Source organism: Leopardus geoffroyi, chromosome C1, assembly GCF_018350155.1.
Source record: "Leopardus geoffroyi isolate Oge1 chromosome C1, O.geoffroyi_Oge1_pat1.0, whole genome shotgun sequence".
Classification (NCBI taxonomy): Eukaryota; Metazoa; Chordata; class Mammalia; order Carnivora; family Felidae; genus Leopardus; species Leopardus geoffroyi.
Genome location: NC_059328.1, coordinates 202829758 through 202846047, shown reverse-complemented (window position 1 = coordinate 202846047; position 16290 = coordinate 202829758). Strand labels below are relative to the sequence as shown.

The 16290-nt window shown below is 49.0% G+C and overlaps 1 protein-coding gene across 5 annotated transcripts; it reads right to left on the bottom strand.

The window, feature by feature from the left end:
- Positions 1-7366: 7366 nt before the first annotated feature.
- On the bottom strand, positions 7367-13283 carry LOC123599463 (ciliogenesis associated TTC17 interacting protein). Of its 5 annotated transcripts, XM_045481227.1 has the most exons (10): positions 13227-13283; positions 12979-13071; positions 12434-12634; positions 12077-12132; positions 11106-11192; positions 10750-10917; positions 9320-9444; positions 8482-8558; positions 8078-8166; positions 7367-7895 (listed from the first exon to the last, which is right to left on the bottom strand). In XM_045481227.1, exons 1-10 carry the CDS (start codon positions 13249-13251, stop codon positions 7665-7667), a joined length of 1152 nt encoding a protein of 383 aa, XP_045337183.1. In that variant the 5' UTR covers positions 13252-13283; the 3' UTR covers positions 7367-7664. The 5 variants fall into 5 exon arrangements, with proteins under 5 accessions (XP_045337183.1, XP_045337186.1, XP_045337182.1 ...); XM_045481230.1 differs by lacking the exon at positions 12434-12634; XM_045481226.1 differs by lacking the exon at positions 13227-13283 and having other exon boundaries at positions 12979-13220.
- Positions 13284-16290: the final 3007 nt, after the last annotated feature.

Below are 16290 nucleotides of genomic sequence, written 5' to 3'. Positions count from 1 at the left end.
AGAAATAGAAAAATCTCTTAAAACTCAATAGTGAGGGCCATCTGGGTGGCTCAGTTGGTTCAGTGTCTGACTGTTGATTTCTGCTCAAGTCATGATCTCACAATTTGTGAGATCAAGCTCCATGTTGAGCTCTGGGCTGAGAGTGTGGAGCCTGGGATTCTCTCTCTCCCTCTCTGTCTCTGTTCCTCTCCCACTCGTTCTCTCTCTCTCTCTCTCTCTCTCTCTTTCAAAACAAACAAACAAACAAACAAACAAACATTAAAAAAAATCTCAACAGTGAAAAGCCAAGCAATCCAAGTAGAAATGGGCAAAAATCATGAACAGACATTTCACCAAATAGGATGGATATACAGATGGCAAACAAACCCATGGAAAGATATTCAGCATCATTAGCCATTAGGGAAAGGCAAATTAGAATCATGATGAGATATCGCTATGCTCTTATCAGAGTGGTTAAAATAAAAAATCACAACACCAAATATTGCCAAGGACGTGGAAAAACTATATCACTTATAGATTTCTGGCTGGAATGTAAAATGGTACAGCCACTCTGGAAGTAGTTTGGGACTCTCTTAAAAAACTAAAGATGTGGGGTGCCTAGGTGACTCAGTTGGTTAAGCGTCTGACTCTTGATCTCGGCTCAGGTCACGATCTCACGGTTGGTGAGTTCGAGTCCCATGACGGGTTCTGCACTGACAGCATGGAGCTTGCTTAGGATTCTCTCTCTCTCTCTCTCTCTCAAAAATAAATAAACTTAAAAAAAACTAAAGATATAACTGTCATATGATCTAGCAATTGCACTCCTGGACGTTTTTCCCCAGAGAAATGATTTATGTTCACACTTAAATCTGCACACAAATTTTTATAGCAGCTTTATTTATAATAGCCCAAACTGGAAGTAACCCACATTGTTCTTCAACAGGTGAATGGTTGACCAAACTATGGTATATCTATAGGATAGAATATACTCTTGGGCATTTTTCCCAGCAAAACTAAAACTTATGTTCATACAAAAACTGGCATATGAATTGTAGCTTTATTTGTAATAGTCAGAAACTAGAATTAGCCCAGATGTCCTTCAACAGGAGAATAGTTAAACTAACTTCAGGACAAACCGTGGATTACAATTTAACAATAAAAGAAACAAACTATTGATACAATTACTTGGATGGATTTCCAGGAAATCAAATCAGTGAAAGAGGTCTATCTCAAAAGGTTACATACTGTATTGTTCCATTTATAAACCAGTTTTGCAATAAGAGTTTTGGAAGTGAATGTCAGATTAGGGGCCGCCGGTGGGTGTGGTGGAGGGTAGAGAGGGAAGTGGATGTGATTATGAAAGGGTAATTTGAAGGATAGTTTCGATGGTGGGACTGTTCAAGTATCGTGACCTTGGTGGTGGTTATACAAACCCACACACGTATAAAATTGTATAGAACTTAACCACACACACACACACATACACACACATGCACAAATGAGTAAAAATGAGTAAAAACAAAACAGGAAATCTGACAAAGATCGGTGGATTGTGTCAATGTCAATATCCTGGTTATATTGAAAGCACAGGTTTAAACAGATATTTGGCAAACGTTCATAGCAACATTTTCCACAATAGTCAAAAGGCAGCAATAGCCCAAATGCCCATCAACAGATGAATAAACAAAATGTGACATATCCACACAATGGAATATTATTCAGCCTTAAAAAGGAATGAAATTCTGGCACAAGCTATAATATGGATGAGGCTTGAAAACATCATGCTAAGTGAAGTCAGTCAGACCCAAAGGGACAAATATTGTAGGATTCCACTTATATGAGTTACTCAAATAGACACTTTATAGAAACAAAAAGTAGAATGATAATTTCCGGGAGCTAGGGGAAGGGGAAAAGGGAAGTTATTATTGTTCATTGGGTACACAGTTTTGTCTATGGTGATTAAATGTTCCGGAAATGGATGGTGGTGATGGTTACACAACAGTGTGAATATACTTAACGTCACTGAATTGTACACCTAAAAATGGTTAAAAGGGTAAATTTTATGTATATTTTGGTACCCCCCCCCCAAAAAAGTGGGAAGAAATTCCTGGTTGTAATATTGTGTAAGAATTTTTGCAAGCTGTTAACCACTGGGGGAAAGTGGGTAGAATATCCATAAGATCTCTCTGATTATTTCCTACAGCCACGTGTGAATATGCAATGATCTAAGTTTTTAAAATAGAGGAAAAGGATGGGGCTTAGTGAATGAATATTATACTTCAATAAAATGGATTTAAAAAAAAAAATCCACCAGAGCGTCTGGAATCAAATGGCCTGCGTTTGCATTACTTACTAGCTCTGTGACTTAAGCAAGTTTCTTAGGCCCTCAGTTTCCTCGCCTGGAGAGGGGGGCATAATAAAAGTACTTACCCTTTAGAGTTTTTGCGAAGCCCAAGAAATGCACTGAGAACTCTAGTTAGTTGCTTTTGTAAACTGGGTTCCAACATGGCATTGGTTACTCTCAGTTCTTTGGAACTCCAAATGCTTCTTTTGGAGCATTTGCTACAAATAATGCTACAAATATTGCTGCCTGTGATGGTTTGATTCTCAGTCTTGCCCACCAAAGCCTTTGGATGCAGTGGGACTCAAACATGGGACATTTGTGATGATTGAATAACAGAGGACAATTCCATGCACTATATCATAAAACAAAATGAGAAAACCATCAAACTGAACAAGAACAGGTTTTATCATGAATGCTGGTGTTGGGGGAACAGCAGATTTAACCAAAGGAAAGAGGCACATGACAGAGATTCAGAAGGCCATAGCTACAGTTTCCAAAGACATTACCAGCCCTGGGGTTATATTCTATCATCAAATGTTAAAATGTAAGACTTTCCTTTTTTTTTTTTTAATTTTTTAAATGTTTGTTTATTTTTGAGGGGTTGGGGAAGGGGCAGAGAGAGGGAGACACAAAATCCGAAGCGGGCTCCAGGCTCCAAGCTGTCAGCACAGAGCCCGACGTGGGGCCTGAACCCATGAACCAGGAGATCGTGACCTGAGCCAAAAGACCTTAGTTTAAGACCTGAGCTTAACTGACTGAACCACCCAGGCGCCCCAAGACTTTTCTTATAGGGCTCCATCTATCTGTAGCATGGTCTTAGTTTATCTGCTCCCTATGGCTTCTGGTGGGAGGAAAGAAAACACGGAAACAGGCAGGCATGCAGGCATTTGCTTAACCCACTTCCAGGGTCTTTCAGTTTCCTGGACAGCAGACAGTGTTTTTGTTGGGTTCCCAGAGTCTCATCCTGAACCCCCTGCAGAGGCTCAAACATTCAATGCTCCCTCCCTCTCACCTCCAGGACACTGCCTATCCTCAAACATCCTCCACACCCTTTGCCTGGCAAACAGCCTTTTGTCCTCCAGGACTCAACGCTGGTGTGACCTCTTCCAGGAAGCCTTCTTTGATTTCTCCAGGACCAGGCTGTGTGCTCCCTCAGCACAATGCCTTTCCCATGTACTCAGGCAACTCAGCAGTGAGGCTGCTGTCAGGGATAGTGCGGGAGGGAATGCGCAGCTTCTGGATGCCTGGGAAAGGAGAGAGACAGTGCACGGTTCAAGCCTATTTGGGGAGTTTCTAAAGCAAGAAGGTGCCTCTTCTCTGTTCTGGGATCTGTTTCCAGAGAGCCACATCTGATCTGTTTATCAGAGTGAATTTATACATGGACTCGAGCCAACCCCCTGGGTCCAAATCTTGGCTCTTCCACTGGCCAGCTGCATGGTCTTGGCTTTAAGTTCAGGTACATCAATGTTTGTTTTTTCTTTGTTCAGAGACACATATGTCTTGGTATTATGGAGCAAGAGAAAGGGGTCATAGAAGTTCAGGGGACAGATGATAAGATCTAAAAGCAGACCCATTTTGAAATGGATGTCACAGAGCAGGCAGGGGAGAGGTGGGCTTCTTTGTAAGTTGCCTGATACAAGGGAGCTCAGCAGAGGAAGGATCTCTGTGGGTCAGATGTCGCTGACCCTCCCCTTCCCCTGCTGCCGCAGAGCATCAAGGACCGGAGGGGACTCTGAAGATCTCTGTGGGAATGTTCTGGGTGCACTGAGCGACCTCAGTTTCAGTTCTCCACAGATGAAGTGAACTTGCCAGGGCCTGGGGTGTGGGGGAGCCCTTGTCGACCCAGCCGTGCCTATGTCACCATGACTGAGCACTCTGGAACCCCAGCCTCTCCTGCCTTATTGTGTTCCAGCCGTCCTGGCCTTCTGACTGCAGCATGCTGTGCTCAAAGGCCCTTGCATTTGCTGTTCTGTCTGCCCACGATGCTTTTCCCACAAGTCTTCACAGGTCTGATCCCTTGTCATTCCTTCAGGTGCCAGCTCAAGTGAGACATCAGGAAGGCCCTCCCTGAAGTCTCAGCCCTCATTCCTCCAACCTTGAGTCACTTTCTACCCACGACTTGGCTTTATTATTATTTTTAAAAATATGCTCTTTTTAAAACATTGATTCACTTATTTTGATGGGGCAGGGAGGAGCAGAGAGGGAGAGAGAGAATCCCAAGCAGGCTCTGCACTGTCAGCGTGGAGCTGGACGTGGGGCTCAATCTCACGAACTGTGAGATTATGACCAGAGCAGAAACCAAGAGTTGGACGCTCAACTGACTGAGCGACCCAGGTGCCCCTATTTTTTTTCATAAATGTCCGGAATTGCACATATGAAATTACTTCTTGTGTTTGTTACCTATCTCCCCATGCAACCTGTAAGCATCATGAGGACAGTGACTTTGTCTTGTCGTTGCTGATTTCCCACTGCCCAGAACAATCCTGGCACGTGGAAGGGACCCAATATTTGTTGAGCTTAGTACCTGGTTGAATGAAGAGATCTTACCCTCCAGAGCTGTTGCTGTCCAATATGGTAGCCACGAGCCACATGTGGCTAAATTGAAATTAAAATTAAAGTAGGGGCGCCTGGCCGGCTCAGTCAGTAGAGCATGCAACTCTTAATCTCAGGGGCGTGAGTTCAAGCCCCATGTTGGGTCATGGAGCCTACTTAAAATAAAAAATAATAGTAACAAACTTAAGGTAAAACTCCAGTTCCTCAATCATATTAGTCACATTTCTAGTACTCCATGGCCACATATGCCTAGTGGCTACCACAACGGACATTGCAGATACAGAATATTTCCATCACTGCGGAAAGTTCTGTCACACAATGCTGCTCTAGACCATAAACACGCATTACACTTTTCTACTTTAACTCTTCACTCATGTCTTTTTCTCTGCCTGGAATGCTTTATCTGATCCTTAATAAAAATCCTACACGTGTAGAATTTGGGAATGTTAAAACAAGTAATCAGGGGCGCCTGGGTGGCTTGGTCGGTTAAGCGTCCGACTTCGGGACTTCGGCTCAGGTCATGATCTCACGGTCCGTGAGTTCAAGCCCCGCGTCGGGCTCTGTGCTGACTGCTCAGAGCCTGCAGCTTGTTTCAGATTCTGTGTCTCCTTCTGTCTCTGCCCCTCCCCTGTTCATGCTTTGTCTCTCTCTGTCTCAAAAATAAACATTGAAAAAAAAATTAAAAAAAAAAATAAAACAAATAATCAAACCAACCAACCTTAAGATGAATTGAACAAGCACAGCGCATGTATCCTTCAGGATTGTTGATTCATGCAAAGATTTAACTACAGAGATGTTCACTGCAACAGTGATTGTAGTAGCCCCTCCCAAACCCTGAAAACAAAACTCAAAAGCAGGCTGTGGGGGGCCCGGGGGCAGGGGGAGGTTGGTCAAATTATGGTAGAGGCATCAAAAATAGATGACCATGCTGGGGCACCTGGGTGGCTCAGTCGTTTAAGCGACCGACTTCGGTTCAGGTCATGATCTCAGGGCTCATGAGTTTGAGCCCCGCATCCGGTTCTTTGTGGACAGCTCAGAGCCTGGAACCTGCTTTGGATTCTGTGTCTTCCTCTCTCTCTGCCTTTCCCCCGCTCACACCCTGTCTCTCTCCCCTTCAAAAATTTTAAACATTAAAAAAAATAGATGACTGTGTAATGCCATGGAACTCTTTTCAAAATATAAAGCCACTTATAATGCAGGAAAAAAGTTACAAAACACAAGGAGATTGGGGTCAGAAGTTTCCAGCTTTATCTGTCATGTTTTAAACTTGTAAAAAATATAATTAAGAATGTAATTATCAGTCAATGGGCACTTATTGCTGTATGATTTCATTTTTGTTAAAAAAGAAAAAAAGTCCCATGAAGTTGTAAAGACCAGATCAAACATTCTATATAAGTGCTTGACATGGGGGCTCCTGGCTGGCTCAGTCAGAAGAGCATGAGATTTTGATCTTGGGGTTGTGAGTTCGAGCCCCACGTTGGGTATAGGGATCACTTTAAAAAAAAAAAAGTGCTTGATGTGACGCTAATTAACACTGTATTGCAACTATACTGCAATAATTAAAAAAAAAAAAAAAGATCGTGTTAAATCAGTAACCAAACAAAAAGCTGCTTGTCAGAGTAAATGGTGAACAAATGCTGGCCACTTTTATGCATAGAAAAATGAGTAAAGAGGGTATTTGCCAGAATGTTAAGAATGACTGCCTCTAGGTTGAGAAACTGGGGTGAATTCATTTTCTTCTATTGGTTTGTCATGCTTTTCCCAGTTTTCTCTAGTGAACATGTATTTCTTTTGAAATAAGGGATGGGGGCAATAAAAGATATTTTTAGAAATTCTTCCCAGTGCTTGTTCTCCATGAAGCCTCGCTTCCCTGAGTCCTGGGTCACGGCCATCCTCACCATAGTACAGAGCTTCTCCGGGCTCCCTCGTCTGGAAGAGGCAGGCCCACGAGTGAACAGATGGACAGATGGAGCCTGCACCCCCATTACCAACTGCCCGTGAGAAGCTTGCCTAACATTTGCTAAGGAGCCGCGCCCAGCCCTGGGCAGGAACGAGCCATTGGCCAGACCGACATTGCGCAAGGGGCCTAAAGGAGTCGATGATCGCCGGCCTATCCTTTTTCTCAGAGAGTCGGTAACGGGGGACCCTGCACACAGTTTGGGGGTTCCTGTGTGTCAGCGGAAAAAGAGGCGGAGTGCGAGGGCCGGCGGCCAGTGGGTTTTGGGAGGCTTCAGAGGTGATGAGCGAGGCTAGTGGTGATCCAGGTTAACCGCGCCCCCCCCCCCCCCCCCGGGCTGCAGCCTGCATTTTTCTTGGTTGGGGGGGGGGGAGGAGGGCAGTTTGGTTTATGCTTAGTGACATCCAGAAAGATTCTGAGGGCAGGAAGCCCCGCCCCTTTATCCCCACTAACCCAGTGACTAAGGGTGTGGGTTTTGGCTCCCGACGTCCAGGTTTGAATCCTGCTTCCTAAGTACTAACTCTAGGAGTTACTTAACCTTTCTGCGCCTTTATTTTCTTCTCTGTAAAACAAGGATATTGCTCATAGCCTCTCGGAAAAAGACTGAAATTCGCGCACAAACTGTGAACAGTTCCTGTTTTTAGCCAAAACACAATAGTCTGGCCAGGGAAGGTTCCGGCGCTCACAGCGGAACCGCGGAGGCGCCCCGTTTATTTCCCCCCCAAACCGCAGTCCGAAAGGCGCGCTTCCGGAGTGCGTCCCTCTGGATCCCCTCGGGGGACAGGGATGCCCCGCTCCCTGCGCATCCCCGCACGCGGCGCCGGGCCAGCCCTAGTCGGTGGGGCGCTCCGGGTCCAGCGAGCGGAAGGGGCTGGGCCGGCTGGAGGAGCGCAAGGCGGGGGTCGGCGGGTTGCGCTTCGCGAACGGTCCGAAGTACTCGGCGGCGAAGGTGACCACGTCGGCCGGCCGGCGCAGAAGCAGGAAGAGCAGGAAGTCCGAGATGAGCGCCTGGGCCTCGGGGTGCTGCCGCAGGTAGCTGTTGTGACTGACACGCAGCTCCTCCTGGCGGGGGGCCGAGCGTGAGCGCGACCCGCGGACCCAGCGCCCCAGGAGCGCACCCCTCCCTTCGCTCCCTCGGGGTGTGCGTTTCCAGCCGGCACCGAGGGACATCAGTAATGGTGGGGTTTATGCTGGGTGAGGGGGGAGAGGAACGGGGACCCCAGGCTGACCGCAGCCTCTCTCACCTTCCGGCCCAGGAATCTCGAGTAGAGCTCCATATCCTCCTCCCACACCAGGGGCTTCTTCTCAAACACCGGGGCAGGCTCGATCTCATCTGGGTGGGGAGGGAGGAAGGCTGCACACCCCCAGCCCCGGAACCTTCCCCACATACAGAGGGATGCCCAAGAACACCCAAATGGCAGGCTCGGGGGAAAAGCCCAGGGTTCTGCTCACCTGGCCAGAGTTGCCAGAAGGAGTTCCCTGCAAAATGATCCTCCCCTAATTGTCTTGGGGTCAGGGGCTAGAGGGCAAAACTTCTCCATCTGATTTCAGGTTCTGATCCCACACTCAGTCCAGCCCCTGCACCCTGGAAGGCCCCAGGTGTTCCCACCTCTCCTTCACTCTTTCATCGGCCAGAGGCTTCACTCACCCTTGTCCCTCAAAACAGGCATCTTGGTGATCATGCAGCACCCGGGGGAACCCACCTGGATCCTCTTGGCCAGGTGCCTGGGGTACAACACAGACATGAGTGGGGGGCTTCCCAGACCAGCCCACTCCCTTGAGAGCCGTCCTGGGGGTCTCCCTTCACTGGTCCGCAACACCCTGCTTGAGTTCCAGGGTTGTGTTCATTTCTAGATCCCCAGATGATGGCCCCTGCTTTTCCTGTTCATGCCCTTTTTGCCGCGTGCTGGTGTGCCAGGTCTGGCATGAGACCTTTAGCACTAAAAAATGATGAGCCTCCGGGCTATGTGATGCTCAAAATAAAAACAACACCCTAAGTTATCAAATAAGGAAAGCCAGCAATGTTCTGATTACTTTTTTTCCAGTGTAACAAATGATGATATCAATACCTCTTTGGAAATTTCAAGAAACAAATTCTTTCCCCCCTCCCCACCAATTTTCTTCTGATTGGGTGCCTGGGCCGTGCTGGTGCCAGCTTGGCAGTGAGGGCGCCAGGATGCTTTCCCCAGCACTTTGATTCTATCCTATCGGGTATCAAGTTGTTCAAACCTTGGTGTTCTTCAGTATCACACCCACCACCCGTGGCAGCCGCTTTAGCTACTATGCCTTAGGCCTTGTGGGGTCAGCAGTGACCTCCTCAGCCGCTCAGAGCTCTTTGGTGAGGGTTCGGGAGGCACGGCAGGCATCAGGAGAATGAGTAAATATGTGAAGGGAGAGTGAATGGTGGGGATAAAGCCGGCCCCCAAGATGGAGCACCCATGCTTGTGCTCAACACTGCCCCCTTGGCCCCACTGTCAGTAGCTCACCCATCAGAGAGCAGGTAGAACTGGCAGGAACCAGGGATGCCTTCATCGGAGTGGACAGTCTGCTCCACGATGAACACATCCACCTCCTGGTGGCCCACCTGGATCGTCTGGATGCCCAGGGCTTGCTGGCAGCAGCCAAGATGGAGGGAAGCGAGGTGGATACCCAACAGGGTCTCCCCACATCTCACCCTGGCCCTCTTCACTTTGCCGCTTCATTTCTTGTCAGTGATTAGCAACCCTTGACTGTCCAGACCCTCAGGCACCACAAGATTTGAGACGCACCCCTGAGTTAAGTGGGGACCCCCTCCTAGGGATCCAGTTCCATGCTGCTTGTGCCCCAACCCTACCCGTATCATCTGGATGACCAAGGGCTTCTAGTTGGCCGAGTCAGTTACAGGGATGAGGCTCAACCGATTAGGTGGGAGCATGTGGGGCGGGGAGTGAGGGACGCTGGGCAATTTGAGGGAGGGGCTGGTGATGCTCTGAGGAGGGGGCCAGATTGAGGTCTGTGGCCGCCTTGGGCCCATGCTGCAGGCAGACTGCCCTGTTGTAGCTAAAACTTAAACCCCTGTACTGGCTGCGGCCATGGGGAGAAAGTGCTAGCATAAAACGTGTGTTTCAAAGAAGATGGGGGGACGTGAGGTGTGCCTGTTTGTGCCAGACACATTGCTGTTTGTTGTTTGTGATAGAAAAGACTAGAATGTCCTTTACAAAGCTGGTCAAATCAGCCTCCAAAATGTGTGTTTATGTTTTTATTTTTAAAAACTATTTACTTATTTTGATTGAGAGAGAGAGAAAGAGAGAGAGAGAGAGAGAGAGAATCTCAAGCAGGCTCTGCACTGTCAGGGCAGAGCCCCACTCGGGGCTCCAGCCCACGAACCATGAGATCACGACCTGAGCTGAAATCAAGAGCCGGACACTTAACCGACGGAGTCACCCAGGTGGCCCCCAAAATGTGTGTTGAGAGGCACAGCTTTAAAATCTCCCATTGCAGGAAGTCCTAGGTGTGTTGATTAGTTTTAGCCACAATAAAAGAGAAAAAAACACCCTTCCCGTCTGAGACACAGTAAAAGAGCATTTAAGTGCCGCTGGAAATGGTGTATTTCCTGATATTTAAAAAATGCGTCTCTAAAAGCAGCCCTCCACTATATTTACTTTTCCTGGACTGACCGTGGTGCAAAAAGCATTCCTTCTCTCAACTGCGCACAGCTTCGGTGCCTCTTATCCACTCCACCTGTGTCAAACGTGATCTTCTAACGAAGGCGGTCTTGCTGGGGCTCTGCCCCGGAAGTCCCACCTCCATGGCCCCAGCCCACTCCTTCTTTCACCCCCAAGCTGGCTTTTCTCCCACCTCAGCGATCTCTGTGCCCCTTCTGGTTTCCCCCAGGCCAAGTCCCCCCCCCCCCCCCCCGGCCAGGGAGACCCCTTACATAAGTGGAATAGCAGAGTTTGCCCTCTGTGTCCAAGGCCAGGAAACGGGCGTTGCTGGGCACCAGCTGACGCCAAGCCATCACCCTCAGCAACAGCAGGTTGGCAGCCTCGGAGACGAAGCCCACAGTTGAGCTCCAGGGGAAAAAAGTCACTTCGGTCTTCACTTCCTGTTCAGGAAAAATCCGGGTCAGGGATGTTGATCTGGGAAGGGGTGAGGAGGACGGGAAAGCCAGTTATTGGGCATATGGTCCTTGTTGAGTCCCCATGCCAGGCTTCTGGTCTGACACAATCTGGCCCCTTCTCTCGGCTTCCAAGAGGACGTGGGGTACGGCTCCCACCTGTCTCTCGCCCTTACCTCACCCTCCTTGACACTTCTGGTCATGACCAGCTGGTCATCCTGCCTCACCAGACTCATCTTCCTCTCCATGGGGAGGATGTGCAACTAAGGGCCAGAGCACAGAGAGGGGAATCAGGAGCTCACCCGACTGTACACGAACAGGACCCCCCCAGAAGCCACCTGGCCCGTTCTCCTTTATAAACGACAAAACTGAGGGAAATTTGGATAGAAAATCTTCCATATGTAGTAAAGTTCAAGAGCAGAAGGCAGGGGTCCCTGGGTGGTTCAGTCAGTTAAGCGTCTGACTGGCTCAGATCACGATCTTGTGGTTGGTGAGTCTGAGCCCCGAGTCAGGCTCTGTGCTGACAGCTCAGAGTCTGGAGCCTGCTTCAGATTCTGTGTCTCCCCCTCTCTCTGACCCTCCCCCATTTGTGTTTTCTCTCTCTCAAGTATAAATAAATAAACATTTAAAAAAATTTTAACAAAAAAGAACAGAAGGTGTGTTATGGTGTAATACGAAGTTCAAAAGCGTATGCACTTTAGAATATGGGTTTTAAAAGATGGGAATGGTTTCTGTGGGAAGGTTGTTAGGCATGAGTGGTTTCCAATGTGTAAAATGGTTCATGTTCCAGAAGTCAGCGAGGTGGCCGGGGCAGGGTGTGGGAGGCACAGAGCAGGAGAATTTGGAGGCGAGGTAGTGACAGGCCCTTGGGAAAGGCCAGGCTCTGGGAAAGGCCAGCCCCCGTGGCCCCCTGGAAGATGCTGGGCTTCCAAGGTTTTGTATTAGGAGAAGGTCATGAGAAGCCACCTGCTGCCCCCGATAGATTGGCTTCCAAGTTGTGTGTGTGGTGGGGATTGCAGGGTAACTCGGGGACAGTTGGGGTAACATTCCACTGAGCGCCCCCCCCCCCACTTCTTCCCTCCCTCTCTCCCAGGGTCTCTATTCTGACACCTGGTTTGGAACCAAAGCTGGGGGCCCCAGGAGGTACCTTGATAAACTCCTGGGTATGTTGTTCCATGATATGCAGGTCCCACGAAAGATAGCCTGGGGTAGGAGGAGAACGTCGCCATCACTGGGGACAGGACTGGAGATTGCAGGGAGGCAGGGTGGTGGCCCAGGCTGGAGGACTCAGGTGCAGCGTGACCGTGGGGAAAAACTAGGTGGTGCTCTTGTCTTAAGTCTGTGGCTGTGATGAACCTCGTCACCCCCACCTCCCATACCCCTCTTTGCCTCATTCTGCTCCCAAGGTGAAGTGGAGGGTTGGTCCTGAGCATAGGTCCTAGGCATGGGGGGAGGGGTGGGAGGAAGGATGGAGGTGAAGCCAGTCAGGCAGCAAGAGCTCTACCCAGGAGGGAGATTCCGCAGAGCATTTTGTCCACGAAGCCCTGGCTAAAGGCGTGCACGAGGAGGCAGTGCGACATAACGCCAAATTCGTCTTTGTATTTCCCTCTCTGCACTTCGATGGTCAGCTCTCCCTGAGGCTCCCCTGTGTCTGAGACCATGGCCAGGGTCTCGGAGAACAGCAGCATCTGCAGCTCCTCCTGCTCTGGGGGTGAGGGTCCCATGGGGGCAGATAAAGCCCCAGCCCCTCCCCCCCCAGCCCCGACTCTCTGACCCTCCAGCCACCCTCTCCTCATCTCACGTGTCTCAGGCAGCTCCTGCCTCGTTCCCTTGGCCTCTGTGACAGCCAGCGGATGAAGACCCCTCCCCCCCAAGTCCCCATGTCCTTGGGGTCCTTCCTTGATGGTTATTGAAAAATAGGTCCCCCCCCCCCCGTTGCTTTCTGAGTCTCAGGCCAATCAAGGCTGAGAGATCCGTGGGCCAGGGCTGTGTCTTCTCTCTTCCTGCCGCACCCCCCCCCCCCCCGCCCCCTGCACTGTCCAGGCTCACGGAGGTTGTTGAGGAAGTGGATGGCTTCGGCATTGGCCTCTAGGGGTGGCGAACTCTCGCGGGCTGAGGGCTGGTGGTCCTTGGCTCTGGGGCCTAGGGACAGAGGAAAGGCTGAGATGGCATTCTTGGGGAGAAGGACAGGCATGGGACAGGGGTCCTCAAAGCAGAATCCTCTAAGGCCACCCCAAGGAGGATTGTGAGGGAGAAGATGCCTCTTCAGCTTCTAGTCCTGCCAGCCCTCTTCCCACCTGTGGATTGATGTTTAGAAGACATCCTGCTTTCTGCTACCCGATCTGTGTTCAGCTGTCTCCATGGCAACCGGAAGCCAGCTATCGCTTCTTAAAGGGCCACCAACACACCTCACTAAACCACCAGACCTTGAAAGCAATGGTAGGAACTGTGGTCTGGGGCTCAGGCCATGTCTGAAGTATTGTCCTGCAGAGGGAGCATTTGACACGGCAGGGGGACGACAGGGGTCACTAGAATGACCTTAGGGAGCCCTGGCTGGCTCAGTCAGAAGAGCATGCAAACCTTGATCTCCGGGTCGTGAGTTTGAGCCCCCCCTTTTGATGTGGAGAGTACTAAAAAAAAAAAAAAAAAAAAAGGAATCTAAAAAAGAAAAAAAGAATGACCTTAGAAGTTGTGGCCCTGAGTCAGACATGGTCTCACGTGCATAGAACCCAGTCAGATGCCACGTGAATAGTGCTACATGTAAGAGTGATGGCGATAACAACGACAGTGACCACAAACCCTTAAACCATGCTCACGGCAGGCCAGACACTGTTCTGGAGGCTGCACATACGTGATCTCGTTTAATACTCAGACTAACCCTGTGGGTAGATGCTTTCCCCCCTGCACTGTATGGTTTCTTAATAACATTTTCTCTAGCTTACTTTATTGGAAGAGTACTGTATATAATACATATAACATACAAAATATGTGTTAATCAACCGTTTGCGTTATCTGTAAGGCTTCGGGTCGATAGTAGGCTGTTAATAATTTTACCCGGAATTTCTTTTTTTCTTTAAATTTTTTTTTCAACGTTTATTTATTTTTGGGACAGAGAGAGACAGAGCATGAACGGGGGAGGGGCAGAGAGAGAGGGAGACACAGAATCAGAAACAGGCTCCAGGCTCTGAGCCATCAGCCCAGAGCCCGACGCGGGGCTCGAACTCCCGGACCGCGAGATCGTGACCTGGCTGAAGTCGGACGCTTAACCGACTGCGCCACCCAGGCGCCCCTATTTAAACAAAATGTTAAGGCTTTTTTCCCCCCTTTTAGCTTTATTTGTTTATTTCGAGAGAGTGAGAGAGAGCATGAGTGGGGAGGAGGAGCAGAGAGAGAGGTAGAGAGAGAGACTCCCAAGCAGGCTTCGCATGGTCAGTGCAGAGCCTGACTTGGGGCTCAAACTCATGAAACTGTGAGATCACGACCTAAGCTGGATTCAAGAGTCAGATGTTTACCCGACTGAGTCACCCAGGTGCCCTGAGAGAGAAAGAAATTAAAAAAAAATTTTTTTTAAGTTTATTTATTTATTTTGAGAACGAGGGTACCAGTGGGGGAGGGGCTGGGAGAAGGAGACAGAATCCCAAGCAGGCTCGGCACCCTCAGCACAGAACCCAGTGCGGGGCTCCAACCACGCACTGCGAGATCATTACCTGAACAGAGATCAAGAGTTGGATGCTTAACCGACTGCTCCACCCAGGCGCCCCGAGAGAGAGAGAAAGAGAGAGAGTGAATCTTAAACAGACTCCACACCCAGTGAGGAGCCCAACGTGGGGCTCGATTCCATGCCCCTGGGATCATGACTTGAGCCAAAATCAATAGGTGCTCAACCGACTGATTCACCCAGGTGCCCCTTATGCAATGTTAAATTTTATTTACTTTTTTTAAGTTTATTTATTTATTTATTTTTATCTTAAAAAATTTAATTTTTATTTTTGAGAGAGAGAGAGAGAGACAGAGCATGAGTCGGGGAAGGGTAGAGAGAGAGAGAGAGACATAGAATCTGAAACAGGCTCCAGGCTCTGAGCTGTCAGCACAGAGCCCAACGTGGGGCTCGAACTCCAGAACAGTGAGATCATGACCTAGAGTGACCTAGTCACTCTACTGACTGAGCCACCCAGGCGCCCCCATTTATTTATTTTTAGAGAGAGTGCAAGAGTGGGGGAGAGGGGCAGAGGGAGAGAGGATCTTTTTTTAAAAATCTCTCTCTATTTTTGTTTAAAGTTTTTTTTTATTTTTATTTTAAGAGAGAGAGAGAGAGAGAGAGCACGCGTGTGAGCGGGGGAGAGGCAGAGAGAGGGAGAGAGAATCCCAAGCAAGCTCTGCACTATCAGTGTAGAGCCTGATGTGGGGCTTGAACTCATGAACCGAACTGTGAGATCACAACCTCAGCTGAAGTCAGACCCTTAATCCAACTGAGCCACCCCGGTGCCCTGACAATCTTAAACAGACTCCATGCTCAGTGAGGAGCCTGACGTGGGGCTCGAGCCCATGCCCCTAGGATCATGACCTGAGCCAAAATCAAGAGTCAGGCGCTCAACTGACTGAGCCACCCAGGCGCCCCTTAAGTTTATTTATTTATTTAAGTAGTATCTACACCCAACATGGGGCTTGACCTCATGACCCTGAGATCAAGAGTCACATGCCCCACCAACTGAACCAGCCAGGAGTTACTACTATACCAGACTTTCAACTGTGCAGGAAAAGGGGGAGTGTCAGCCCCTCTAACCCCCACATTGTTCAAGGGTCAACTCTAATTGGAAGAGTCAGGGCTCAACTGGAGGCAGTCTGGCTCCAGGGTTAGAGAGAATTCAAAGAAAACTGAAACTGTAAATAGATGATACACTGAATTCAAATGAGAGGCGCTACAACATGGGTAGTGATTAGTGACAAAGACGGTAATTGAGGTCTGATATGACTCAAACCCCAGCTGTGGGCTATCTGGTCCCGACCTTGGAAGTGTTAGAGTCTGCATCACAGCAGCTGTAGGAGGTTCAGCCCGATAGAGTCACACAAAAAAAGAAAAATCTTGTTGAGAAACTTCAGTCACTTAAGAAGTTGTTCCCCCGACCCCCACCATAGCACTTGAGAAGGTAATCTTCAAATGTCTTCTCATAGATTATCTATTCCATTCCACTTGGGGAGATCTATCATCTCTATGAGAGAGAGAGAGGGCATGTATGAGGCCGTATGAGGCCGGGAGAGGGGCAGAGAAAATCTTTTTTTTTTTTTAATGTTTATTAGAGAGAGAGAGAGACAGAGTGCGAGCAGGGGAGGGGCAGAGAGAGAGAAGGACACAGAACCCAA

Bases quoted from the DNA above. Each gene is read 5' to 3' on its own strand.
- LOC123599463 (XM_045481226.1), bottom strand. From the start codon at position 13,123: ATGCCTGTCCTTCTCCCCAAGAATGCCATCTCAGCCTTTCCTCTGTCC. The intron at 8,559-9,319 runs GTGAGCTACTGA...GTTGTACCCCAG, and splicing joins TTCTACCTGCTCTCTGATGG to GCACCTGGCCAAGAGGATCC. The intron at 7,896-8,077 runs GTGAGAGAGGCT...GCCCCCCGCCAG, and splicing joins CGAGATTCCTGGGCCGGAAG to GAGGAGCTGCGTGTCAGTCA.